General features: G+C 40.9%; 1 protein-coding gene across 3 annotated transcripts in view; it reads left to right on the top strand.

Annotated features, from left to right (window-relative positions):
• The window catches only part of SLC18A2 (solute carrier family 18 member A2), a 53,742-nt gene that overhangs the window by 3,185 nt on the left and 23,227 nt on the right, over positions 1–27,330 (top strand). For all 3 annotated transcript variants that reach the window (XR_006283042.1, XM_038410736.2, XM_038410737.2), the window contains 5 exons: positions 1,244–1,595; positions 16,265–16,323; positions 17,643–17,726; positions 26,030–26,122; positions 27,138–27,227. Coding sequence is in view for 2 of the 3 variants with exons in the window: in XM_038410736.2 (XP_038266664.1) it covers positions 1,244–1,595; positions 16,265–16,323; positions 17,643–17,726; positions 26,030–26,122; positions 27,138–27,227 (678 nt within the window). In the remaining variant the exon portion in view is untranslated. The remainder of the gene's footprint in view (positions 1–1,243; positions 1,596–16,264; positions 16,324–17,642; positions 17,727–26,029; positions 26,123–27,137; positions 27,228–27,330) is intronic.

Here is a 27,330-nt window from a genome sequence, read left to right as displayed (position 1 = left end):
AATACTTACAGTTAAAAATGCATTTAGATTTCAAGCTTTTGAACATTTTTAACTGGTTGTTTTAGAGGTCCTCATATTAATATAAATTTGGATACAAAGATGCAAATAAAAAAAAGTCAAAAACAAGGGGAAAAAGGGAAAATACCAGTTTGTGTTCACACACTTGTATTGCATAGATATACACATATAGATTTTGCAGATTTGACACCTTGGGCTATACCATGGCTGTTTTTAAAGTAAACTCCTTATTGATTTCATTAGGGAGTTCAAAAAAAGAAAAAAAATGATGGCACAATATGGTCTTTAATGAAAGGCTAATATATATTTTTGGCAAGTACCTTTTTTTTAAAGGAAAATTGTTCTCTATGCATTTCATTGTTTGTTCACTAATTATGTTAAAGACCTTCTATGTAATCTCAGTTCGCAGGTTTGCTGAAAAAATTTCTTAACCATATATAGTTTCAGACTTTTGCAAGAGGCAATACACCTTAACAGCTGTTGATTTTGTCACTAATATTTCCTGATAAAAATTACTCTCACCTGCTTTTACTATTTTAAAAATACTAAGTTTCCTTTATTATATATTAATCCAGTTAGAATACAGCTAATATCTTAAAACATGTACAGAATTTTACTTTTAAATGACTTCCTTTTATGTGAACTTAAAACCCCCCCACCAATGAACAGCATAAACATCTTAGATCTCTATTTATTTAATATAAAAATAATATAAAATCTTTTCCCTCTTAATAGTGTTATTCCCAGCAACATTTATGGAACATAATATATTTTTATTGGCAGTTTCCTTGGTTTAAATGCCTTCTTAGTGCCGTAAATGTTCTTTGTAAAAGCATCAGCCGACAAGACTACACAAATAATGTCTTGGGGTTCCTCACATGTTTTGCCCTTAAATAGTACTTGTGTAGACAGATAGTCATGCCTGTCAACATAAACTGAATATCTATGGAAAAGGGTTGCAGAAGTTGCTTATAACTACACTTCCTAATTATAATTCAGTACAGTCAGTATTTTTTTTCCTGGAATAACGTTTGTTGTTGTAATTCTTTGCTGAAGGCAAAAAAAAAAAATCAACAAACTCTTTATCACTGTTCTATATAGCAAAGCCCTATTTTTATTTGTTCTGATGATACATTTTCTGTGATAAAGTATGCAAGCTAATGAAATTATGGCATTTACATACAACAGATGCTAAGTTACTTACATATTGTGTTTGCTTTTCCAGTGCCAATAATTCCCAGTTACCTGTACAGCATTAAACACCAGAAAAATGAAACAGAAATCCAGACTATGAGACCTGAGATGACTACATCAACTGTGGCCAGTTTTCAAAGCATCTTCTCCTATTATGACAACTCCACAATGGATACTGGAAGTCAGTCTGATAGGACAAGATCAAGAGATTTGTATCATACTCAGACAGAGCAAATGGTGGTAAATGTGACTAATATACCATCCGATTGCCCCACGGCAGACAAGGACTTGCTAAATGAAAATGTCCAAGTTGGTTTATTGTTCGCTTCCAAAGCCACTGTGCAGCTAATCACAAACCCTTTCATAGGACCAATGACAAACAGGTATGTTATTTCTTTTATATTGTTAGCATTTTATACTAAGATTTTACTATAATCAGTATTTCAAACAAAGATTTATTTTCTTTTTCTATGGCCCCAACTCCCTGGAATTCTCATTTCATTTATAGCCCCTGGAATATGTTTGACTATCACATCTGCTTTATAATTAAAGCTTTTTCAAAGTAAACTGGTGTATTATGCTTGAACCATTTTGCTACTTTAATCATCATCCAATTTCTTTTCTCTTCAACTCCTTGGTCTGCATATCTTTATAGAAGCTTTTACTGAAAGGATCAGTCAAGTTCTTTGAGTACAGCTAACAAAAATGCTACATTACTGGGCCAGAAAGCCAAGATGGTTCAGTAACTAAAACAGCCAGATCATTGTGAGTAAACCTATAATGTGAGAATTTAATGTTGAAGTTGTAGGCAGCATTCAGAATTTTTTCCTTGCATGTGCTGTAGAGTATTTATAGTGCATCTTGCGAATCTAGGACTCTGGTTAATGTTCCATGAGCATATAGTGAGGAAAAAATGCAAAGCTGTGCTTGACCTCAGTGGGAAAGGGAGCAAGACTATTGTATATATAGTTGATGCTTTGCTGTTCCATCACTGAACTACAATATAGGCGGCTAGATCCTCAGCTAGTTGAGGATCATTGAAATCAATGGTGTCACACTGATTTACATTAGCTAATGTTCTGGTCTAATGTCTTCATACAAAATGTTCTTTTGTAAATGTCATATATATGGAAATATTGAAAGGAAGTGTGTTTAAAGGGGGCATTGCTGAAAATGTATTTGAATGGAATTAGAACCACAGCTATAGTATTCATACTATTAGTATTTCATCAATGAAATTCAAAAAGAAAATAAATGAAGCACTGGTGTTCTTTGTTTGGAGATAATGTATTTATAAATTTAGTTTATTTTAAGCGTTTGGTGTAAGTGGAACAGACTAGAGGTTATTTTATTGATGACAGCTCAAGTAGTACAGAAATGACAGTATCATAATAAGTGACATGATGAATATGTGGACAGGAGTTCCATGTGCACAAAGTACAATACTTGTAAACTTGATAGTTTTTTTTTTTAAACAATTGTGGGAGTTAAATTTTTAATTATAAAAATGAACATCATTTTAAAGCCCTGTTTAATGTTAAAGATTTGTGTGCGTGTTCCCCATTGAAGCAATTTCTTTCAATCCCTGGGCATAATACAGTGACATGTTACCTAATCAGTAAGATGTATGAGAATATAAAATCCCTGTGTACAAGGTTACTTCTGATTTTGTTTAAAGACAAAGCATTATTTTTTGTGTTTTAGATGTAAGCTGTTCTTTCAACAAACAGTTTTCTCTCTGGAAAGTGGTCTTTGGCTAGCTCTCTATTATGTTATCCTGGTCAGATGGCTTTCTTTTGTTGGAGCGTGCAATGCTTATCATGCATGCCAGTTATACAAACAATCAAAACATTGGAAGTACTAGATATTTCTGCTTCTGAAGTCAAAACTGATATCCCTCTTAAATCTTTGTGCTTGTCTATACACAGAAGATGTAACAGTGTAATTTTTTAGTTTTAAACTGATATAGCGATATATAGTACAGTGGGGTTTGCACTGGTCAAATCTTTCATTAAATCTGTGCAAGTTTGTGTTTAGACCAACCTTTAAACAAGATTCTCTCTCATCTCATCTCAGACCCCCTTGCAAAATTTTTATGTAAATGCCTAGTGGAAGTAATGCATTTTTTGTTGCTCATCAGCAGCTCCTATCAATTTATTCATCAACAGTCATAATTATGATAAAGATGGCATGTAGGTTATTTGCCTAGATTGGTACATTTTAATTATAATTTTGTAAGGATATATCCCACACACAGACACTTTCATATAAAAAATAGTCATCTTTTAATAATATGCCATTTACAAGTATTCTATTGATTTTGTTAGTGGTCAATTTAAGTGGTCACACTGCTAATACAGTTTATGTCGTTTCTTCGGAAAAAAATACATGTGGAAGTGCCTGGAAGCAAGGGTGTGTGCATAATTATGGGTTCATATCTGTTTGTATTTTATGAATAAAGTCCTGATGCAGTTGTGTCTTGGGAGGGGGGACATTGCTTCTGTGGAGCTGTACTCTGGGGACGATACTGAATGTGGTCACTGCTGGGGCACAAAACCTCCACACAGATGGCCCTGAGCTCCTATGGATCTCTAGGGATCTGTGTGGATCTCTGGGATCCACTAGGTTTGAGAATGGTCCGCTTAGCTTATTATTATTATTTTTTAAACATGGCTATCCCCTCCTTCCCATCAGGCTGATTTAGGGAGAGCTTTCTGAGAGGTTGCATACTGAGACTTCCTCCCGGACACTTCCTGGACATTTTTCCAATGGGAGGGAGTGTTTTGAGTCATTGTATTGCCTATCATATTGTATGTGGGCAGTGTAAAATTTATGTTGTCCTTAACTATTAATTTCCTGTTTAAGTGTTTGAGCCTTATAAACAAACAGTATATTCTTTTTAAATATACAGGAAAAGAATGTGATCATGACACAATAACCCTAACTTTAATCCATTGAGTGTTGTGGTTTAATGTATAATTTTTACCTTGACCTCAGTATCTAAATACTTTCTTTTGAGGGATGTTTTAAGGAAAATATTATCAATTAATATATTCTTCACTTCACAGCAGAGTTTTTTGGTGAAGAACTTATAATAGCTATTTCTCTCTCTCTGTAGGTTAAATAGAAAGTGTAACAATATTGATTTATTATAGGTGGAACTGGTAGCACTGCCTATAGTTGCCACAGACTTCTCCTTATAAATACCCTGTTTTCAGTTGTTAATAACTTTGCCAAACTAAATTGTTCAGCTTGAGCTTTTCCATGCTGGGTGTCTTCTTCAAGTTGAACTTTCTTTGGAAAGTTTAAATAAAAATGGTTCTGCTATGTTTCCAAGAACGGGATTGGGGAAAAAATAAGTTTTGTCCATGTTAAAAAAAGTCTTATAACCTTTTTGGTGAGACGCTCAGCATGTTTCTTTCTCAAAAGAGTTGCATGTTATGTTTTTGTTTTTAGATTTCTGGGGAGAATGATATTTATTTTGGGTTATTGTTCAGATTGTATGAAGAAATGTGCCCTTTTAAACACTCAAGTTTGTACTTGATGCCATAGGTAATTACATTAATTTCACTTTGCAGCTGTAACTGGCTCTCTTTTTACTTGTTTTTAGAGTTTTTCAGGATTTTTTTCCATCTTTTTTCTTTTGTGTGGTTAGAGATGGTTTTAATTTTAATTACTAGATTAGTGAATTAAAGGAGTGAGTGATGCTAACTAATGGCTGTTGTACATTCCAGCATCATTCAGTGGACAGCTGACAAAATATGGATATTTCTTAGAGAACTAGGGGTATGTCTACACAGAAAAAAATGTACCTGGACTAGCTTACCTGAGCTAGTTTACATCCAGCTAGTCTGGGAAACAGTAACAGTGCAGACAATGCAATGCAGTCAGGATTGTAAGCCCTGTATGGATCTTGGGTACATATTCTGTTCACTAGCCTGCTCCAAAGCCTGCACTGTGCTGTCTTACCTGAGGTTGTGTCTACAATACACTATGCTTGCCTCTGTGCTCCCAGATGGGAGCCAGGGGGAAGCCGCCCAGGGCTTCTTGCCTCCGGAGTCAGGTCAGCTGCCATGTTCCTGGCAGGAAGCTGGAACTCCGAGGGGCAGCAGGGCTCCAAACAGAGAGTGTGGTGTCCGGACAGCACCCCAAGCTGGGAGCCTGGTGGCAGCCCAGTTTGGAGTGGAGACCCAGAGACAGCTTTCTTGTCAATTTCAGGGCTCCAGCAGAGCCCAGAAATTGACAAGAATGACACCCAACAGTGGATCTAAAGAACCCAGTGTCTACACCAGTGGTCTTCAACCTTTTAATGCCCAAGATCACTTTTTGAATTTAAGGGCAACCCAGGATCTATCCTGCCCCTTCCCCGAGGCCCTGCCCCTTCCCCAAAGCATCGCCCTGCTCACTCCATTAGCCCCCCTCTCCATCACTTGCTCTTCCCCACCCACACTCACTTTCACCAGGCAGGAGTAGGGGTTCGAGAGGGGGTGTGGGCTCTAGGCTGGGACCGAGGGGTTTGCAGTGTGGGAGGGGGCTCTGGGCTGAGCCTGGGTCAGAGGGTTGGGGTGCAGGAGGGGGCTTGGGGTGCTGGCTCTGGGAGGGGGTTCAGGGCTGGGGCTTGCAGTGCAGGATGGGGTTCAGGGTGCAGGAGGGGGTATGGGGTGCTCGTTCCAGGAGAGGGCTTAGGGCTGGGGGTTGGGGTGTGGCCTCCTGCCGGGCAGCACTTACCTCCGGCGGCTCCTGGTCCACGGTGCAGCGTGGCTGCTGCTAAGGCTCTACAACGTGCCCCTGCGGCCCCTGGGGATGGGAGAGGGGGCATGTGACTCTGCGCGCTGCTCCTCTCTGCAAACACGAGCCCTGCAGCTCCCATTGGCCACTGCTCCCTGTTCCCGGCCAATTGGAGGTGCGGGGGCAGTGTTTGCAGGCAGGAGCAGCGCGCGGAGGGAGACCCCTGCCATGCACCCCGTCCCTGGGCTGCACTGGCCACTTCCGGGAGCGGTGTGGGGCCGGGGCAGGCAGGGAGCCTTAGCGGCAGCCCCGTTGCACTGCCAGAGATCGTGATTGACTGGGAGATCCTCTAGGATTGACCAGTGGATTGCGATCAACTGGTTGGTGACCACTGGTCTACACATACACACTGCGTCGCCCTAACTACACCAGCGTAAGTCCTTCGCCTCTTATTGAGGTGGTTTTATTATGTTGGCATAGTAGGGGAGTAACATTGGTGGAAGGAGCATTTGAATATGTACACCTCCACTGTTTTGTCCATGAAAGCTGACTTTTGTCAACAAACGGTGTGTAGGCCTCATTCTGTTACCTGTGCTAGCTAGATTCAAGCTAGCTTGGATAGGCTTGCCCAGTGGTTCTCAGACTTTTGTACTGGTGACCCCTTTCACACAGCAAACCTCTGAGTGCGACCCCCCCCTTATAAATTAAAAACACTTTTTTTTATATTTAACACTATTATAAATGCTGGAGGTGAAGTGGGGCTTGGGGTGGAGGCTTACAGCTCACGACCGCCCATGGAATAACCTCGCGACATCCTGAGGAGTCATGACCCCCAGTCTGAGAACTCCAGCCCATGTGCTGCTTGTGTTGTGTAGGCATACCCATTGTTTGCCATGCAAGAGTGAATAGCGCAGTCTGCTTTCACTTTAAATCAGGGATCTCAAACTCGAATCACCATGGGGTCCACATGAGGACTAATACATTGGCCCAAGAGCCGCATCACTGACACCCCGCCCCTTGGCTCCGCCCCCACTCCATCCCTTCCATGAGGCCCTGCCCCTTCCCCAACCCTTCACCACCCCCAGTCCAACCTCTTCCCCAAAGTCCCCACCTCAACTCCACCCTCTCCCCGCCCCTTCCCACCCCTTCCATGCCCCCAGTACAACTCCTTCCCCAAAGTCCCCACTCCAACTCTGCCCCCTCCCTGCCCCTATTCCAACCCCTTCCCCAAATTCCCACCCCGACCTGCCTCTTCTCCACCTCCTCCACTGAACATGCTCCCCGCTCCTCCCCGCCTCCTGGAAAGTGCTAAGTGCCGCCAAACAGCTGTTTGGTGGTGGGAAGTGCCTGGAGGTAGGCAGAGGAGTGGGGATGCGGCACGCTGGGGGAAGGGGAGCGGTGGGGAGGGGAGCTTGGAGGCCCACAGGAAATAACTCCAGGGGGGCGGGGAGCTTGGCAGGCTGCAGGAAATAACCCTGTGGGCCACGTGTTTGAGACCCCTGCTCTAAATATTGGTAAAAGTCACTTAAAAAAAGCAAATATAGAGCTAGATTGTGGCTTTTCCATAAGCCCACAGGCAGAATCTAGTCACACTGCCTCAGGAGCAGACCAGGGATCATATAACTCGGTCACAATTGATCCCTGCTTCCTCACCTGGATTTGGAGAGGAGTTGGTAGGGAGTCATCTGCTGCAACAGGTTTACCAGATCTGGTGGGGTTTCACTGTCCACCCCCCCCAACCCCTGACTTTTGAAAAGAAGCCTAGACTGGTTAGGACGTAGATGATGAAAATATTCTCCTTTGCCATGATGTTCCCATTTCATAGACAGTGAATCATGTCCAGCTTCCACAGAGTGGCAATTTCAAGTATTTTACTATTTCTTCCCTTGAAATCGGGCTCCTGCACAAGCCAATGTCAAAATCTATCTAGGATTCAAATATGACAGTATAATTTGACTTCATTTAGCAGATAGAGGGACAGAAACAAACATTAGACACCTACTGAATGTTTCAGAAAGCAGCCATTTTGTAGTCTTGCAACCTCTAACAGTTAGAATTTTAGATTTTATATAGAATTTTCTGCTAAGAAATTTCACTCTTAAAATCCTCCCCTATGCTGGACAAGACAAGTTCAGGGCCTCATTAATATCCTTAGTGAAATAACACAAACTCATACACAAGATTGATAAACAAATAGCACTTGCCATATTTGCAACTAACATCAACTTTTGATATATTGAACATCCAAAAGTCAAGAAAGTTAAAAGTATGTGACCAGGCTATACTTAAGCCTCAATGATTGCAGCTTGAAGTCGGTGTGACTTGTACTCCGAATTGACTTCAGAGTTGGATTCTCTAAAGCTCCTAGGGGCCTAACTTTAGGCTTCTAATTTTTGAAAAATTTGGCTCATGCGTATAACAAAATGTTTGTGAACTTTTCAAATGTACTGAAGTATAAATAATTTTTCATTGTTAATACTGAAGCAATTTTGTTTTGAAGTGACAAAGGTTTTAACCAGGTCAAAGATTTTAATGCCACTAAGAGAAAAAAATTATACAAGTCAGTTTTAGCCCCTGTTGCTTCATATAGATATGTACTGTGCTTAACTTTAAACACAAGTAATTATTTTTAAGTCAGGGGAATTATTCTTGTGAATAAAATTTTGCCTAAGTATTTGCAGGATGAGGACCTTAATTTTCAGTATTTTTTTTTTGCCCTGTAGCAGTTTTGTAAAATTCAGGTAGATACCTTTAGCAGTAGTAGCATTTAACCTCCCACTCCCTAGTCTTTATAAAATGTAGTACATTATAAATTTTAATCTAAAATTGCAATAGCATAAATCATCAAATTAGATTTAAAAAGTCTCAACCTGAATTAAATACATGATTTTAAAAATAAGTAATTTAATTTAATCATTCCACACTGTCAAAACCAGGATGATAAGTGCTTGAACCTTAATTATGGAGAAACCATCTACTTTCTACAACAAAGCAACATCAGGCCAAAGACTGAAACCTTTGTCCTTTATCTCCCAAACCACAGTTACCTAGTTTTGAGCTGAAGGAAGTCACCATTAGCTGTCTGTTATAGAAGTTTCAGAGTAGCAGTCGTGTTAGTCTGTATTCGCAAAAAAGAAAAGGAGTACATGTGGCACCTTAGAGACTAACAAATTTATTTGAGCATAAGCTTTCGTGAGCTACAGCTCACTGCATCCGATGAACTGAGCTGTAGCTCACGAAAGCTTATGCTCAAATAAATTTGTTAGTCTCTAAGGTGCCACAAGTACTCCTTTTGTTATAGAAGTGCTTTTATGTTCTTTTTAAGTTATAGGCAGCGATTATAGGGTAGTGTTCTCTCTCTCTCTTACCCACCCACCCACACTAGTATTTTCAAAAGGGGCATCAGATACTCAGTGCTTCAGTTTTTGTTTGCTCAATGAGTTAAGCACCCAAAATAAGTGGACATTTTGGAAAATCTTGGTTGTAGCAGCTCATCTTGTTCCCATTTAAAATAACAGAAACCCCCCTCCCCCCCCCCGATTGACATTAATGGCAGCAGGATGGATCCCTGCAGCTATCCACAAAAAATCATTAATAACCTTGCTTAAATTTCAATTTATGTTCTTTTAGTATAGCTCATGCATGGGATTTAACTATTTGGAAAAGGTAGTAGCAAGCTGTATTTGAGCTAAAAAGAGAAAATGAAATGTTAAACAAAAGCCAGAACATCTCAGATCTGGATAAGTTTTTAATTAGATGGTATTAATTCATTAACTTAAATTTTCTTTAACTTTGTAGAAAGTCTCCTTTGCATCTGATGCACATCTGGCAATTTTCAATCCAAAACGTACTTTCCAAGACAAAATTACAGGAGAAATAAAACAGGGCTTAATAATAATGGAAGCTTGTTGCTACCTTAGCTATGCAGAGTGACAGTTTGTTGGAAGAGGTAAGACCCTTAACAATATTTGGGTTTGTTTCCTGCTGCCTTATGTAGTCATTTATATAGATGTAAAGTGGGTGCAAAACAGCATTTTATATTTAGTTTACACACAGATTCATAGATTCTAAGGCCAGAAAGGACCACTGTGGTCATCTAGTCTGATCTCCTTCATAATATATGGTCACGAAACTTGCCCCAAATAATTCCTTTGGAACTATACCATCCATTCTTGATTTAAAGATTGTTAATGATGGAGAATCCACCACAAGCCTTGGTAAATTGTTGTAATGATTAATTACCCTCACTGGTGAAAAATTTACGTATTATTTCCATTCTGAATTTATCTAGCTTCAATTTCCAGCCATTGGATCTTGTTGTACCTTTGTCTGGTAGGGTGAAGAGCCTATTATCAAATATTTGTTCCACCACATGCATATGTATGGGCTCATCAAATCACCCTTAACCTTCTATTTGTAAGCTAAATAGATTGAGCTCTGTTACTGTAAGGCATGTTTTCTAATGCTTTAATAATTCTTATGGCTCTTCTCTGGCCACAGCATCACATTGGGAGTCATGTTCAACTGATGATCTATCATTTACATGTATAAATGACTACAGAAGGCATAAGGAGGTTAAGAATCAGGCCCATTCACCTAGACCAAGAGAACAGAAGTATTAGGTAACAGGGCAGCAGTGAGATGATAGACTAAATTTCCTTTGCTGAAAATGGCAGAATTCTCAGAGTAAACATGCCAAAATGCAGAACACAGACAGCTTATTCTCAGTTACACCAATACTTCTCTGGAATAATGGCACTGAAATCAAAGTATTTGCACCAGTGGGAGTAACAAAAAACACTGTTTCTGCTACCCTTGCCTTGTTTCAATTTTATTTCATTGCAACACAAAACCCATCAATGATTTATCTCACTACCATAAGATAATTTAGTTAATTAGTGTAAACCAGGGTCTGAATGAACTCTTTCCTGCTATCTGTCGATGAATTGGGGGGGGACCTCCCTCAGGAGCAAACCACATTTGCACAGACACACCTACTTTGCCTAGGTGATCAGTAGACAGACCTGCATTGCCAAAGTGATCATTTTGGACTGTTGTGGGTTAAAATTTACTTTAGTGTTGGATGCAGGGGCAAGGAAATGTTATTTTCTTTATTGTATGACTAAAGGGCAGGAAAAAAATATAATTAAATTCATGGAGGTAAATGGTACAGGGGATGTAATGTAACATGAGTTTACCAAAAATAGATCATGCCAGAGTGACCTGTTTTCCTCCTTTAGAAAATAACAGATTTTTTAGATAAGGGGAAATGCAGTAGATCTAATATGCTTGGATTTCAGTAAAGCATTTGGCATGGTACCACATGGGAAATTATTAGTTAAATTAGGAAAGATGGGGATCAGTACAAGAATTGTAAGGTGGAAAAGGAACTGGCTAAAAGGGAGAAGACAATGGGTTGTGCTGAAAGGTGAATTATCGGACTGGAAGGAAGTTACTAATGGAGTTACTCAAGGATTGGTCTTGGGACTGGTTTTATTCAATATTTTTATTAATGACCTTGGCACAGATTGGAAGAGCTAATGATACTACATTGGGAGGCATCATCAATACAGAGGAGGACTGGAATGTTCTATCAGTAGATCTGGATGACGTTGAAGACTGGAGTGACAGAAATAGGATGAAATTCAATAGTACAAAGTGAAAGAATATGCACTTAAGGTCTAATAAGAAGAATTTGTGCTACAACCTGGAGGCTGATCAGTTGGAAGCAACAGAGGAAGGGAAAGACCTGGGTGTTGGGGTATTGATCATAGGATGACAATGAGCCACCAGTGTGATGTGGCTGTGAAAAAGACAAATGCAATGTAGGATGTATCAGCTCAGGCATTTCCAGTAGAGATAGAGAAGTATTAATGCCATTGTGCAAGGAACTGGTAAGACCACATTTGGAATACCATGTACCGTTCTAGTCACCCACATGTGTGAAAGATGAATTTAAACTGGAATAGGTGTAGAGAAGCACTACTAAGATAGCCTACCTTATGAGAGGAGACTGGAAGAGCTTGGCTTGTTTAGTTTAGCAAAAAGAAGGCTGAGAGGGGAATACGATTGCTCTCCATAAATACATTAGGTGGTAAATACCAGGGAGGGTGAAGAGGTATTTAACCTAAAGGACAATGGTGGTACAAGAATACATGGATATAAACTGGTCACAAACAAATTCAGGTTGTAAATTAGAAGATTTCTAACCATCAGAGGAGTGAGGTTCTGGAACAGCCTTCCAATAGGAGTTGTGGAGGCAAACAACATAATTTAGTTTTAAGAAACAACTGGGCAAATTTATGAGTGGAATTGCATGATGGTGTTGCTTGTGATGGCAGAGGTCAGGGCTCAAGAGGCCCTAGGGCTCACTTCTGGTTTATGTCTTAGGTTCCAAAAAGCTCATGCTTCAGGGTTTCAGCTGGTCACCTACAGGGGTGAGGAAGAGATCCTCCCCCACCATGAAATCTGGGTGGGGATTGACCTTCTTCCTCCGATGTATCAGGTATGGCCATGGTTGGAGATGGCTCATTGGATGGGATGGGCCAGGGCTCTAATGTGGCACCGAGCAGTCTCTTTCCCAGGTGCTTGGCTGGTTGATTCTTGCTCATATGCTCAGGGGCAGGAGGCAAACTCATGGGAATGCACCTCTGAATTCTGGCACTTCACTGAGCTAGGACAACCAGCTGTGAGGGGGGTGCAGCAGAGGGAAGTGTTAAAGGGACATTCACCCATTGGACTTCACTCTGCAAGGTGAGAAACTGAGGCAAAGGATTTGTGTTCAAGATAGTATGGGGCAGATGTTTTACTTTATTGTTACTTCACTATTGTGTACTTACTTTTGAGTCATTATTGTGGAGTTTTCCCAAATTAATAAGTTTCCTTTGGCTCTTAATAAAAGTTTTCTTTTGTCATACACAGATTTGGTGCTTGTGAGCAAGAAAGTATTACCTCTTGGCATCCAGGGATGTTTAGTTCTTTCAGATTTCTAGGTGGGGGCTTGAGCTGGATTTGTCTTGTACTGTTAAGAGGAACCCCTAGATATGGAACCTTGTTCATAGATACTAAGGGGTTGCTGTTGCTGACAATGCCACCTGGCAGAAGGGTTACATGAGTGTAATCACTACCAGACAATTATGTAATATTGGCTCCATCTTGTCACTGAATCTCAGCAATTTATACATACTTTATCCATAGCTGCCTTCCCCCACTGATTAATGATAGGTATTTTTCCTGAAGTCAGAAATACTTCCGAAAGCTTTTCTAGCTGCAGAGAGCCCTTTGAAACATGTTGGATTTTGTCTCAGATTTACCACTGAGCAAGTAATTCCCTACTTGTGGAATTAAAAAGAGAGTGAAAGAAAAAGGAGCAGTAGAGATAGAAGAGATTTACAGGTCTCAGGGTTTTCCTCTGCTGTATGGTGTAGAGATAGCACAAATCTGGGGAGAAAAGTAATGGGAAGGGAGCAGAAGCTACATGAAATGTTCTAACCCTTTGCATAGTCACAACTTTTCCCTGTACACAAAACACCACAGAGCAACGACGGGGAGTGGCCCAGGAGAAAGAAGGAGGAGTAATTAAAATAGTTGCTATGTGGGCTTATTTACATGTAAAAAAAAGTTTAGTAACTGATCTGATCAGAGCACATACTCCTAATCTGTGCATTTTAAACTCTATTGGAGGGGTCAGAGAACACTGCTACAGACCAGGACCTAATGGTTGCACAGCAACCAACTAATCAGTGCTGCTATTTTAGGATGTGCAGGTGTATTAAGAGAGGACCAAATAGGAAGAGACACTGCACACCTGTAAGGTGTGGATGAGGGTTTCCCCAAGCTTATTTGTTACCCAGCCTCTGCCTTCTAGTGAGCCAGGAGCCCCATGCCGAGTTGGTGATGCTGCATCAGATCAATGTCTCCGCAATCCCTGGGCAAGATTTCAGGCAAGCCTTTCCTTTCCCTGTGTAATTTCCATAGTAGAGGGATCCAGGGCTATAATAACTTGAGCCAGCAAACACATCTTTCTTTACTGATCATCCAAACATGTTTTTCTTAGCACAACTAGTGTTGGCTTCTTATATATGGATTTCCTTCCCATCTATTCCCTTTCCTTACCTTTTTTCTTATTGCAGTACCACCATGTAAGCTGGTGTTCAGACCACCAGCTAGGGATAGAAAAATAAAGTCCAAATGATAGGTTTTTTCACAAACTTTTGTTCAGGGCTTGCTTTATTTCCAGAAAACATAAACTCAAAATCAGAATAAAACTCAAACTAATAGCTAATAACCCTTTCCACCTTCAGTCAGATGGGAAAGAATAGGGGATACACCCTCCCCTGCCAAGATCAGCCTGATGGTAGACAATAACCCAGTAATATACCAGAGCACCTTTATACCTTGTCACTCTCCCAGAGACCCCATTGGACAGTGTCTGGTACTTGCACATACTACAAAATGGTGCCTGCCCTGAAAAGCGTACAATCTAAGTAGACAAGTCAGAAAAAAGGAGTATTATTCTCATTTTACAAATGGGAAACTGAGACAGAGAGAGATTAAGTAACTTGTTCAAAGTCATACATGAAGCCTGTGGCAGAACTAGGAACTGAACTCAGATATTCGGAGTCCCAGTCCAGTTACCTAATGCTAAAACTAACCAATTTGCTTTAATTGTTATCTTAATACTTAAATAATTGTGCCATATTATTTTGAATATAGGAGAAGCACTTAGGGCAAATCTCCCACTTCCAATCCCCATTGCAGATTTTTATTTCATATTCTATATTTCTTGCATATACAGAACTCCCACTGATGCTAATGGGAGTTCTGCACGAGTGAGTGCAGCATTTGCCTTTCTAAGACAGGTGTATTTTCTGCAGTCCTTAATTAAGGAATATTCCCATTAACAATTAGAGTTTCATTTAATTCAGGGCCATGCCATTTGGTCTATATAACTCAGCAGCATTCTATTACTTAAAAATACAACACATGGACTGAAAGAAGTTCTACAGTAGCTGAATGAGCCTTTTAAATGCATGTCCTCTCCCCATCGCCTTTCCATCTTCTTTGCCCACTTCCTTTTCTCCTTGTCCCTTTCCCCCTTCTCTGAAGTGTGCTTCTGTGATATCTTATTTTAAAAATCAGTTTGTACATAAAATAAGGCAGAATAAGATTTAAAACTATTTAAATTTGCATAAGCAATTTTTTGTAAACTGTAATACAAATAATTGATATTTATTTTAACTACTAATATTATATATAATCAAATGTTTCAAGTAGAGTTAAGGTTAGGTAGCAAATGGTTAACATTATGAGAAGTTTAAGTATAGTTCATTGTGTTTGTTTTTCCCCTATATATTAAAGATTTAATAAATAGATAATAGGAACAAAAGTTCTACAATAGAAATTCTTCCACTGTTTTGCTTGCAGTGCTAAACTGATCAAGCCTACCAGTTTAAGGACCTAATCCTTGCAAGTCATAGGAAGGGTCATTCAGCACCTCTTAAGAAACAATCAGCAATGTGAAGTTTTGGAGCCCTTAAAGGATTTCTTTACAAATACATTTGAGGCTCACATAACAAGGCTCACATCCCATGGAAATACTCATTTTGATGAAAAAGCCATTTCTTTGTAGCAAAACATTGCCAATGAAGAGTTTTGACCAGCTGTATTCATATTCCTGAAGCCACAGGAGAAGCAAAGTGTTATTTTAAGACTGTTTGGGCCCAATCCTGCAGTTCTAGTGTAGGCAAAACTGATGAAGTCAATGGAAATTTTTCTCAGGTAAGGGCTGGTAGACTGAGTCTGTCATTGGCCTGACCATATCTCACTGCAGTTAGTGGGACTGTTCTATGTACTCTTTGTAGTCTAGTTTCAGTGTATAGAGAAGAACAGAATAGTTTCTTAACCAACAGTGTGATATTAGTAGAATATTTCAGAGTTCAATATGCAGAGCCAAATTCTGTCAGGCTTATACCCCATGCAACGCCTCTGAAGCCCAGGGGGATTGCAGAGGATATAAATATAGCAGAGTTAGACCAATAGAATTATAAGGGGCAAGTCATTTGAGATTTCTAATACAGAATACAATCTATTGAGTGAGAAGGTATGTTTCTATACCACAGACAATTCTAATCATGTGGCCAGCATACATTGATTCAAATCCAAAACCCACAAACCTAGCAGCTAAGTTTTTTTGCAATTTTCTTAATACATAAAAGCAACTGTCCTTTTCCTTCAGCAAGGAATTTACCTCAACAAACCTGTTTTAAAGTGTGCATGAAAAAGTACCATTCTTAAATATATTTGTGTTGACTTTGTTTTCCAGAATAGGCTACCAGATTCCAATGTTTGCTGGCTTCTGCATCATGTTTGTGTCGACAATTAGTAAGTGTCTGTTTTTTGCATACTTCGATGCAGACGCTGCATTTTTCATAAATGATCCAGCAGACCTGTATCTCTCAGAAGACTCCATGTTTATATGCGGGGGGAGAGGGAGATCTTATTTTCAAAGTAAAATACTGGGATGCCTGTTAGAGGAAGATGATGCTGATACTCTTGATGCTGAGATTTGAATGCATGTCTGGAGGGATTTTGGTAGGCATCAAGTCGGTGTACATGAGCTGGTAGAAGAAAAGGATGCCTATTCCTTCTCTTCATTTGAGAAACTCACCTGACTTGTCTTCTGCCGCCCTGTGGATTAGACTATGGCTCACGATAGCACAAATCATCAGTAACTCTATCAAAGTCAGTGAAAACTGGTGAAAGAACAGAATAAGGCCGTAAGTGCAAAAGAGGGCTGGTTCAAGGGCTTGTGCAAGGTCAGAGGAGGAGGTACTTGAGACTCATGTGCATTCAGCCAGCAAGTTGTCAGCTTCACCAGCTCAGCTGGTTGAGTACTCCTTTGAGTGGCCAACTTGCAGATTTTGTATAACTGACAGTGACACAGGAACAGGCCCTGAAAGAGTACATTCCTTGTTTTCAGGGACAAGTGTTCACCCTACACTAATGTCAGTGGGGAGTCTTTCCAGAGTGGAGTGTAGGATCCGGTGCAATACCCAAGAGGTTAGACAGTGCCTTTAAATACAGCTTTATGCAAGGGGCAGTGCACAGATGCAGTCATCCAGGGGCAGCACTGGGAGGCACTGTGCCTCACAGGCACAGTTTCTCTGGTGTTCCCCTATTAGGAGGAGCTGTAAGCTGCTAGAGTCCTTACAGGGGTGCCACACATTCCTCTGCCTGTCCAGCCAACTATGTGAGGCAAAACACAGTGGAAAGCTGGGTAGAGCCATTGCTAAGCCTTCCTTTGCCCACTTGTGGGAAGGAGCATCTGGGGTACAGCCCCTGCTCTCCCCGATGCCTGGAGCTGCAAATTGGGCCATGCTAATGCAGCAGTGCAGGGAGATGGGGTGAAAGCAGGGGCAGTTACATTAGATCAGTGCATATTCTAACCCTTACTCATTAGTAAAGATAGCTTGTATACATTTTTTTTCTGCGTTACCAGGAGGCTTAGATGTGGAGAAACAATTCAACACTGACAAATCTAAATGTAATAAGAGAAAATAATGTGGTTAGCATTGAAAGTGACAACAGTGACAGAAAACACTTGGCTGAATGGTGTTTTCATGATTGTTAAAATATCTTTAACTTTTTAACCTCGTTAGATTTAACCTGATTTTTAAAATCTACCTCGTCCTTTTCTGCAGTGTTTGCCTTCTCGGGAAGCTATACATTACTGTTCATAGCAAGATCTCTTCAAGGAGTGGGTTCCTCCTGTTCTTCTGTGGCCGGTAAGAATGAAAGTGTATATGATAGATTAAATTAAGTGTATTTTAGCCTGTTATTCTAGTGACAGTCATTTCCTTAATTGTGTATTTTGTTTGGCAGTTTCAATAATTAATGTAGAATTCAATTACATTCATTTTACTTTATATGCAAGAGGCTGGCTGAAAGTATCTCAGAGAAATGTCACTTCTAAATTCTTTGGTATTTGGGTCACGTTACTGTAGAAGACTAAAGATCTATGCTTTTTCGGGTACTTGTGTACAAGTGTCTTTAGATTTTTTTAATTCTTTTTATCAATGTAAAAGGTCAGCAAGAACAGATATCTGCACTGAAGGCTGGTAGCTTGCCACTTCCCATTATAAGACCCTGTTTTCAGTTGCTTATAAATTTGCCAAACCTTAACCGTTTGGGCTGAGATTTCTATGCTAGGAGTTTGCCTAAGTCTGAATTTATTTATTTATTTAGAAAATTTTGTATCAAAATAGTTCACAGAATGAGGCTCTGAATAAGAATGAGGCTAGGGAAAAACACATTGTTTTGAAGATTTAAAAAAAATCACGTCATCAATTTTTTAAATTTTTTTTTGTTATGAAAAGCCTCCATGCTTTGGAACAGGGACTTGAAATTTAGCAGTGAGTGGCCTTTGTGTCAGGGATGTGCCTTTTGCCATCTTCATGAAAGCCCATCCAAATTTAGTCAATTTAAGTCTTTGCAAAATTGCAGTACGCACATGCTTAGCAAAGATTTGTTAAGAGGTTGGCAGCTAAATTCCATGAAGACTCCATCTGCACTGGGCATGCTCCAGCCCAGGGCTAAGCAGGACTTTCCTGCAGCTCTGGGCTGCTTGGGTGTTCAGGGCCAAAGTCTGGGCATGTGAATCAATGGCTGGGAAAACCATCTTTTCTATACTTTCAGTGATGCCAGCAACATCAATTGGATGAGGATTCCTGGGGGAGGGGCATTAGAACTTGCTGGGCAAGAAGACTAGGAATGGGAGGAGAAGCCTAAGAAGGGGCTGTCTATGTGAGGAGAATGGGACTGTGATGAAGATCAAGGGATAGAAAAGAGACAGGACTGGGAGAGGAACAGGTTGGAGGGGACAGGACAGAAAGGGTCATGGAATGAGAAGAATAGTCTATGACAACTACAGTATACTCCCCCCTCCAGAGCCTGGAACAGAATCAGCAATTCCCAGTCTCACCATTCCTCTGCTGTCAGCAAATATCTGTGAAATCCAGTGGCAAAGTGTCCCATCTGCCTTTAGTGTTGGTCCACATAGACTGCTATCAGTTAGCTCAAGTGGCAGAAGTCTGTACAGTGGCTCTAAAGGTTCCAGTCTTTCTGGTCACCCTTTTGCTTGTCACATGCCACCTGACTCATGAGGGAATTTGTTTTTTTCAGTTTGCTTTTATAAAGGAAATTAGAGAAAAAGAACATTAAGATTGCAAAATCACACTCAAAAAATTAGGAAATGACAGAATTAAGAGTGCCTGCATGTAAATGACAGGTTTCAGAGTAGCAGCCGTGTTAGTCTGTATTCGCAAAAAGAAAAGGAGTACTTGTGGCACCTTAGCGACTAACAAATTTATTAGAGCATAAGCTTTCGTGAGCTACAGCTCACTTCATCGGATGCATTTGGTGGAAAAAACAGAGGAGAGATTTATATACGCACACAGAGAACATGAAACAATGGGTTTATCATACACACTGTAAGGAGAGTGATCACTTAAGATAAGCCATCACCAGCAGCGGGGGGGGGGGGGGGAAGGAGGAAAACCTTTCATGGTGACAAGCAAGGTAGGCTAATTCCAGCAGTTAACAAGAATATCAGAGGAACGGTGGGGGGGGGGGGGGGGGGGGAGAAATACCATGGGGAAATAGAAAAGGAGTACCGGTGGCACCTTAGAGACTAACAAATTTATTAGAGCATAAGCTTTCGTGAGCTGTAGCTCACGAAAGCTTATGCTCTAATAAATTTGTTAGTCTCTAAGGTGCCACCGGTACTCCTTTTCTTTTTGCGAATACAGACTAACACGGCTGCTACTCTGAAACATGGGGAAATAGTTTTACTTTGTGTAATGACTCATCCATTCCCAGTCTCTATTCAAGCCTAAGTTAATTGTATCCAGTTTGCAAATTAATTCCAATTCAGCAGTCTCTCCTTGGAGTCTGTGTTTGAAGCTTTTTTGTTGAAGGATAGCCACTCTTAGGTCTGTAATCGAGTGACCAGAGAGATTGAAGTGTTCTCCAACTGGTTTTTGAATGTTATAATTCTTGACGTCTGATTTGTGTCCATTCATTCTTTTACGTAGAGACTGTCCAGTTTGGCCAATGTACATGGCAGAGGGGCATTGCTGGCACATGATGGCATATATCACATTGGTAGATGCGCAGGTGAACGAGCCTCTGATAGTGTGGCTGATGTGATTAGGCCCTATGATGGTATCCCCTGAATAGATATGTGGACAGAGTTGGCAACGGGCTTTGTTGCAAGGATAGGTTCCTGGGTTAGTGGTTCTGCTGTGTGGTGTGTGGTTGCTGGTGAGTATTTGTTTCAGATTGGGGGGCTGTCTGTAAGCAAGGACTGGCCTGTCTCCCAAGATCTGTGAGAGTGATGGGTCGTCCTTCAGGATAGGTTGTAGATCCTTGATGATGCGTTGGAGAGGTTTTAGTTGGGGGCTGAAGGTGATGGCTAGTGGCGTTCTGTTATTTTCTTTGTTGGGCCTGTCCTGTAGTAGGTGACTTCTGGGTACTCTTCTGGCTCTGTCAATCTGTTTCTTCACTTCAGCAGGTGGGTATTGTAGTTGTAGGAATGCATGATAGAGATCTTGTAGGTGTTTGTCTCTGTCTGAGGGGTTGGAGCAAATGCGGTTATATCGTAGAGCTTGGCTGTAGACAATGGATCGAGTGGTATGATCTGGATGAAAGCTAGAGGCATGTAGGTAGGAATAGCGGTCAGTAGGTTTCCGATATAGGGTGCTGTTTATGTGACCATCGCTTATTAGCACCGTAGTGTCCAGGAAGTGGATCTCTTGTGTGGACTGGTCCAGGCTGAGGTTGATGGTGGGATGGAAATTGTTGAAATCATGGTGGAATTCCTCAAGAGCTTCCTTTCCATGGGTCCAGATGATGAAGATGTCATCAATGTAGCGCAAGTAGAGTAGGGGCATTAGGGGACGAGAGCTGAGGAAGCGTTGTTCTAAATCAGCCATAAAAATGTTGGCATACTGTGGGGCCATGCAGGTACCCATCGCAGTGCCGCTGATTTGAAGGTATACATTGTCACCAAATGTGAAATAGTTATGGGTGAGGACAAAGTCACAAAGTTCAGCCACCAGGTTAGCCGTGACAGTATCGGGGATACTGTTCCTGACGGCTTGTAGTCCATCTTTGTGTGGAATGTTGGTTTAGAGGGCTTCTACATCCATAGTGGCTAGGATGGTGTTTTTAGGAAGATCACCAATGGACTGTAGTTTCCTCAGGAAGTCAGTGGTGTCTCGAAGATAGCTGGGAGTGCTGGTAACAAAGGGCCTGAGGAGGGAGTCTACATAGCCAGACAATCCTGCTGTCAGGGTGCCAATGCCTGAGATGATGGGGCGTCCAGGATTTCCAGGTTTATGGATCTTGGGTAGCAGATAGAATACCCCAGGTCGGGGTTCTAGGGGTGTGTCTGTGCGGATTTGTTCTTGTGCTTTTTCAGGGAGTTTCTTGAGCAAATGCTGTAGTTTCTTTTGGTAACTCTCAGTGGGATCAGAGGGTAATGGCTTGTAGAAAGTGGTGTTGGAGAGCTGCCTAGTAGCCTCTTGTTCATACTCCGACCTATTCATGATGACGACAGCACCTCCTTTGTCAGCCTTTTTGATTATGATGTCAGAGTTATTTCTGAGGCTGTGGATGGCACTGTGTTCTGCATGGCTGAGGTTATGGGGTAAGCGATGCTGCTTTTCCACAATTTCAGCTCGTGCACGTCGGCGGAAGCACTCTATGTAGAAATCCAGGCTGCTGTTTCGACCCTCAGGAGGAGTCCACCCAGAATCCTTCTTTTTGTAGTGTTGGCAGGAAGGTCTCTGTGGGTTAATATGTTGGTCAGAGGTGTGTTGGAAATATTCCTTGAGTCTGAGACGTCGAAAATCGGATTCTAGGTCACCACAGAACTGTATCATGTTCGTGGGGGTGGAGGGGCAAATGGAGAGGCCCCGAGATAGGACAGATTCTTCTGCTGGGCTAAAAGTATAGTTGGATAGATTAACAATATTGCTGGGTGGGTTACGGTAACCATTGTTGTGGCCCCTTGTGGCATATTTAGATATAGTTTAGATAGCTTAGTGTCCTTTTTCTTTTGTAGAGAAGCAAAGTGTGTTTTGTAAATGGCTTGTCTAGTTTTTGTAAAGTCCAGCCACGAGGAAGTTTGTGTGGAAGGTTGGTTCTTTATGAGAGTATCCAGTTTTGAGAGCTCATTCTTAATCTTTCTCTGTTTGCTGTAGAGGATGTTGATCAGGTGGTTCCGCAGTTTCTTTGAGAGTGTGTGGCACAAGCTGTCAGCATAGTCTGTGTGGTATGTAGATTATAATGGATTTTTTACCTTCAGTCCTTTCGGTATGATGTCCATCTGTTTGCATTTGGAGAGGAAGATGATGTCTGTCTGTATCTGTGCGAGTTTTTTCATAAAGTTGACAGATTTCCACTCTATACGACTAAATTCAGTGTCTTGCATAATGACAGGTTTCAGAGTAGCAGCCGTGTTAGTCTGTATTCGCAAAAAGAAAAGGAGTACTTGTGGCACCTTAGAGACTAACAAATTTATTAGAGCATAAGCTTTCGTGAGCTACAGCTCACTTCATTGGATGCATTTGGTGGAAAAAACAGAGGAGAGATTTATATACACACAGAGAACATGAAACAATGGGTTTATCATACATACTGTAAGGAGAGTGATCACTTAAGATAAGCCATCACCAGCAGCAGGGGGGGAAAGGAGGAAAGCCTTTCATGGTGACAAGCAAGGTAGGCTAATTCCAGCAGTTAACAAGAATATCAGAGGAACAGTGGGGGGTGGGGTGGGAGGGAGAAATACCATGGGGAAATAGTTTTACTTTGTGTAATGACTCATCCATTCCCAGTCTCTATTCAAGCCTAAGTTAATTGTATCCAGTTTGCAAATTAATTCCAATTCAGCAGTCTCTCGTTGGAGTCTGTTTTTGAAGCTTTTTTGTTGAAGGATAGCCACTCTTAGGTCTGTAATCGAGTGACCAGAGAGATTGAAGTGTTCTCCAACTGGTTTTTGAATGTTATAATTCTTGACGTCTGATTTGTGTCCATTCATTCTTTTACGAAGAGACTGTCCAGTTTGGCCAATGTACATGGCAGAGAGGCATTGCTGGCACATGATGGCATATATCACATTGGTAGATGCGCAGGTGAACGAGCCTCTGGTCTTCCTAAAAACACCATCCTAGCCACTATGGATGTAGAAGCCCTCTAAACCAACATTCCACACAAAGATGGACTACAAGCCGTCAGGAACAGTATCCCCGATACTGTCACGGCTAACCTGGTGGCTGAACTTTGTGACTTTGTCCTCACCCATAACTATTTCACATTTGGTGACAATGTATACCTTCAAATCAGCGGCACTGCGATGGGTACCTGCATGGCCCCACAGTATGCCAACATTTTTATGGCTGATTTAGAACAACGCTTCCTCAGCTCTCGTCCCCTAATGCCCCTACTCTACTTGCGCTACATTGATGACATCTTCATCATCTGGACCCATGGAAAAGAAGCTCTTGAGGAATTCCACCATGATTTCAACAATTTCCATCTCACCATCAACCTCAGCCTGGACCAGTCCACACAAGAGATCCACTTCCTGGACACTACGGTGCTAATAAGCGATGGTCACATAAACAGCACCCTATATTGGAAACCTACTGACCGCTATTCCTACCTACATGCCTCTAGCTTTCATCCAGATCATACCACTCGATCCATTGTCTACAGCCAAGCTCTACGATATAACCGCATTTGCTCCAACCCCTCAGACAGAGACAAACACCTACAAGATCTCTATCATGCATTCCTACAACTACAATACCCACCTGCTGAAGTGAAGAAACAGATTGACAGAGCCAGAAGAGTACCCAGAAGTCACCTACTACAGGACAGGCCCAACAAAGAAAATAACAGAACGCCACTAGCCATCACCTTCAGCCCCCAACTAAAACCTCTCCAATGCATCATCAAGGATCTACAACCTATCCTGAAGGACGACCCATCACTCTCACAGATCTTGGGAGACAGGCCAGTCCTTGCTTACAGACAGCCCCCCAATCTGAAGCAAATACTCACCAGCAACCACACACCACACAGCAGAACCACTAACCCAGGAACCTATCCTTGCAACAAAGCCCGTTGCCAACTCTGTCCACATATCTATTCAGGGGATACCATCATAGGGCCTAATCACATCAGCCACACTATCAGAGGCTCGTTCACCTGCGCATCTACCAATGTGATATATGCCATCATGTGCCAGCAATGCCCCTCTGCCATGTACATTGGCCAAACTGGACAGTCTCTATGTAAAAGAATGAATGGACACAAATCAGACGTCAAGAATTATAATATTCAAAAACCAGTTGGAAAACACTTCAATTTCTCTGGTCACTCGATTACAGACCTAAGAGTGGCTATCCTTCAACAAAAAAGCTTCAAAAACAGACTCCAAGGAGAGACTGCTGAATTGGAATTAATTTGCAAACTGGATACAATTAACTTAGGCTTGAATAGAGACTGGGAATGGATGAGTCATTACACAAAGTAAAACTATTTCCCCATGGTATTTCTCCCCCCCACCCCACCCCCCACTGTTCCTCTGATATTCTTGTTAACTGCTGGAATTAGCCTACCTTGCTTGTCACCATGAAAGGTTTTCCTCCTTTCCCCCCCCCCCCCCCCGCTGCTGGTGATGGCTTATCTTAAGTGATCACTCTCCTTACAGTATGTATGATAAACCCATTGTTTCATGTTCTCTGTGTGTATATAAATCTCTCCTCTGTTTTTTCCACCAAATGCATCCGATGAAGTGAGCTGTCACTCACGAAAGCTTATGCTCTAATACATTTGTTAGTCTCTAAGGTGCCACAAGTACTCCTTTTCTTTTTGCATGTAAATGCTTTATGATACAGTCTTTAAGTTACATGATCACATACTATTTTTTCCACAGAAACCCTACCACATTCAGTACACAGGATTGACCTGCTGTGACCCCAGCCTCACTTGTTGCAGAAGTTGGAAAATGTAGTGAATCAGACAAAGGATTTCAGGCAGACAAAGAATAGACTCATGGTTGAAGTAGTTGAATGCTGCCCTAGAGAATTGAATTCTATCCCAGCTTTTGCCACGCAGTTCCTATGTGATGGTAGTCAAGTCACTTAAACCAGACTTTTCACAAGTGGTCATCAATTGTGTGTTCCTCATATTCTGAGCACCTGATTTGAGACTCTGGGGTCTGATCTAAAGTACTGCTGAACACTGGCAGCTGCAACAGAATTCAGTGGGAGCTATGCATTGAACATATCAACTGCTGTATAGTGCTAAGTACTCTGAAAAAGTCAGGTCCTAGGCATCTCAATTTAGGCACCCAAAATTAGCAGATACTATTGACCACAGAACAGAAGTCAATATCCCCTCATTTTAAAGGGGTGTTCTGAAACTATATGCATTAATGTTTGTGAATTCTATAATGATGAGCACCCTTGAAAAGTCGATGAAGAAAATAGTAATTCTGTCTTCAGCCAGGATTTGAATTGTGTACAGTAAATAAGGCCTAGGACCACACATTGAACAAGAAGTAAACAATATATTGACTTGCTGCTCATTCAGTGAGCACTCTCCATGCAGTGCACTACATGGAAAAAAGTAGTATCTGATCATGTAATTAGTGACTATATCATAATGAATACATAGAAGGGGTCCAAAGTAAGGTTGCACAGGCAGCCTTTGTTCTGGCATTTCCCATGAGTGCTTAATTTTGCAACCTAATAATGTTCTTTTAATATAGTTTTGGTGTGCATAATGGCATATATAATGAGGCATAACCTTATAAGCCATCTATGCTTGCAGGACTTCCTTTGACTTCAGTGGGAGTTACACGTGGAGGCATGCATATATATATATACACACACACAGTAAATGTCTAATACACACAGTAAATGTCTAATATCACATCTTTCTAATATTCAATAAACTGGTGTATGATGAAAATAAATTATATTATAGAACTGTCTAATTTTTTTTTAAATTTTAGGGATGGGTATGCTGGCCAGTGTTTATACAGATGATGAAGAGAGAGGCAATGCAATGGGAATTGCATTAGGAGGACTGGCTATGGGAGTATTAGGTCAGTGAGATTAAATATTAATGGGAACAAAAACAAACAAAAAAACCCCAAAACCAACCAACCACCTGTCCCAAATCAAAAAACCCACAATGCACATCTGTAGTGTATGGATGTTATAGGAGATTCCACTTGTTATCTCCCTTCTATGAAATAGGATTTTGTCATCCTATCTCCAGATTATATTAACAGTGCACACTAAAATAGTTTTAAAAAGTTAAAATAAATTTAATATGCAGATACATTTTGCTAAAGGAAGACAAATCTTCTGACTTTCAAAGTCTGTCACCAATCATCTTCTCTGATTCAGAATGCCTCCCCTTAACTGTGTGCTGGAGAACAGTGATTAACATCCAGAGATATCATTGTTCATTCTCAGTTACGTAAGTGGCTTTTAGGCGGTGCAGCTGCAGTTTGTTTGGAAAAGCCTTTGAAGTTAGAAATACAAATACTGTTGGCTATGTTCTCATCCACATAAATCTATCTTTAAATCTAAGAGTTGAACATAGATCTGCCAAAGGTTTGGGCCCATCCTGTTCCAATTAAAGTCAGTGGCAAAAAATCTTCCTGACTGTACCATGAACAGGCTCTAAGATCAGTATTTCTTCTATACTCATCCTCATGAGCACCTTTTAGACCTTTTGTCAGATTTCTAGCATTCTTACTTCCACAGGGACAAACCCTGCTTGCCTTATTCACACAGATAGTACTAGGAAAATCAGTGGATCTGATTGTGTGAGTAAAGCAAGTGGGATCTGGCCCATGCTTGACATTTCTTGTTTGAGCAATATTTGTAGACTGCAGACAACAATCCCTGGGAAATTATCTAATCTAATCTATTCTATCTAAATATGTTCCTTATACTGAGTTACAGTGCTTTGGTTATTTTAATTAATGACCATTAAGACGGATGGGAATTTTAGCATTTTATTTCAGTGTTAAGAGAACTGGTCCCCCAATGTGCTGAAATCTTAAAAGAAAAAGGACCATGAATGTTTTCCTTGTTTTTCTTTCCTAGTGGGTCCACCTTTTGGGAGTGTGATGTATGAGTTTGTGGGAAAGACAACACCTTTCCTTGTGTTGGCAGCATTAGCTCTGTTAGATGGAGGTCAGTAAATACTAACATTCATAATTCTGTTTAATTCATTCATTCATTTTTACTGTGTAGTATAGCCACCATCTTAAACAACAGCTACAGCATTGATTTCTTT

Source organism: Dermochelys coriacea, chromosome 7 (assembly GCF_009764565.3).
Source record: "Dermochelys coriacea isolate rDerCor1 chromosome 7, rDerCor1.pri.v4, whole genome shotgun sequence".
NCBI lineage: Eukaryota > Metazoa > Chordata > Testudines > Dermochelyidae > Dermochelys > Dermochelys coriacea.
This window is presented reverse-complemented; position numbering and strand designations above follow the sequence as displayed.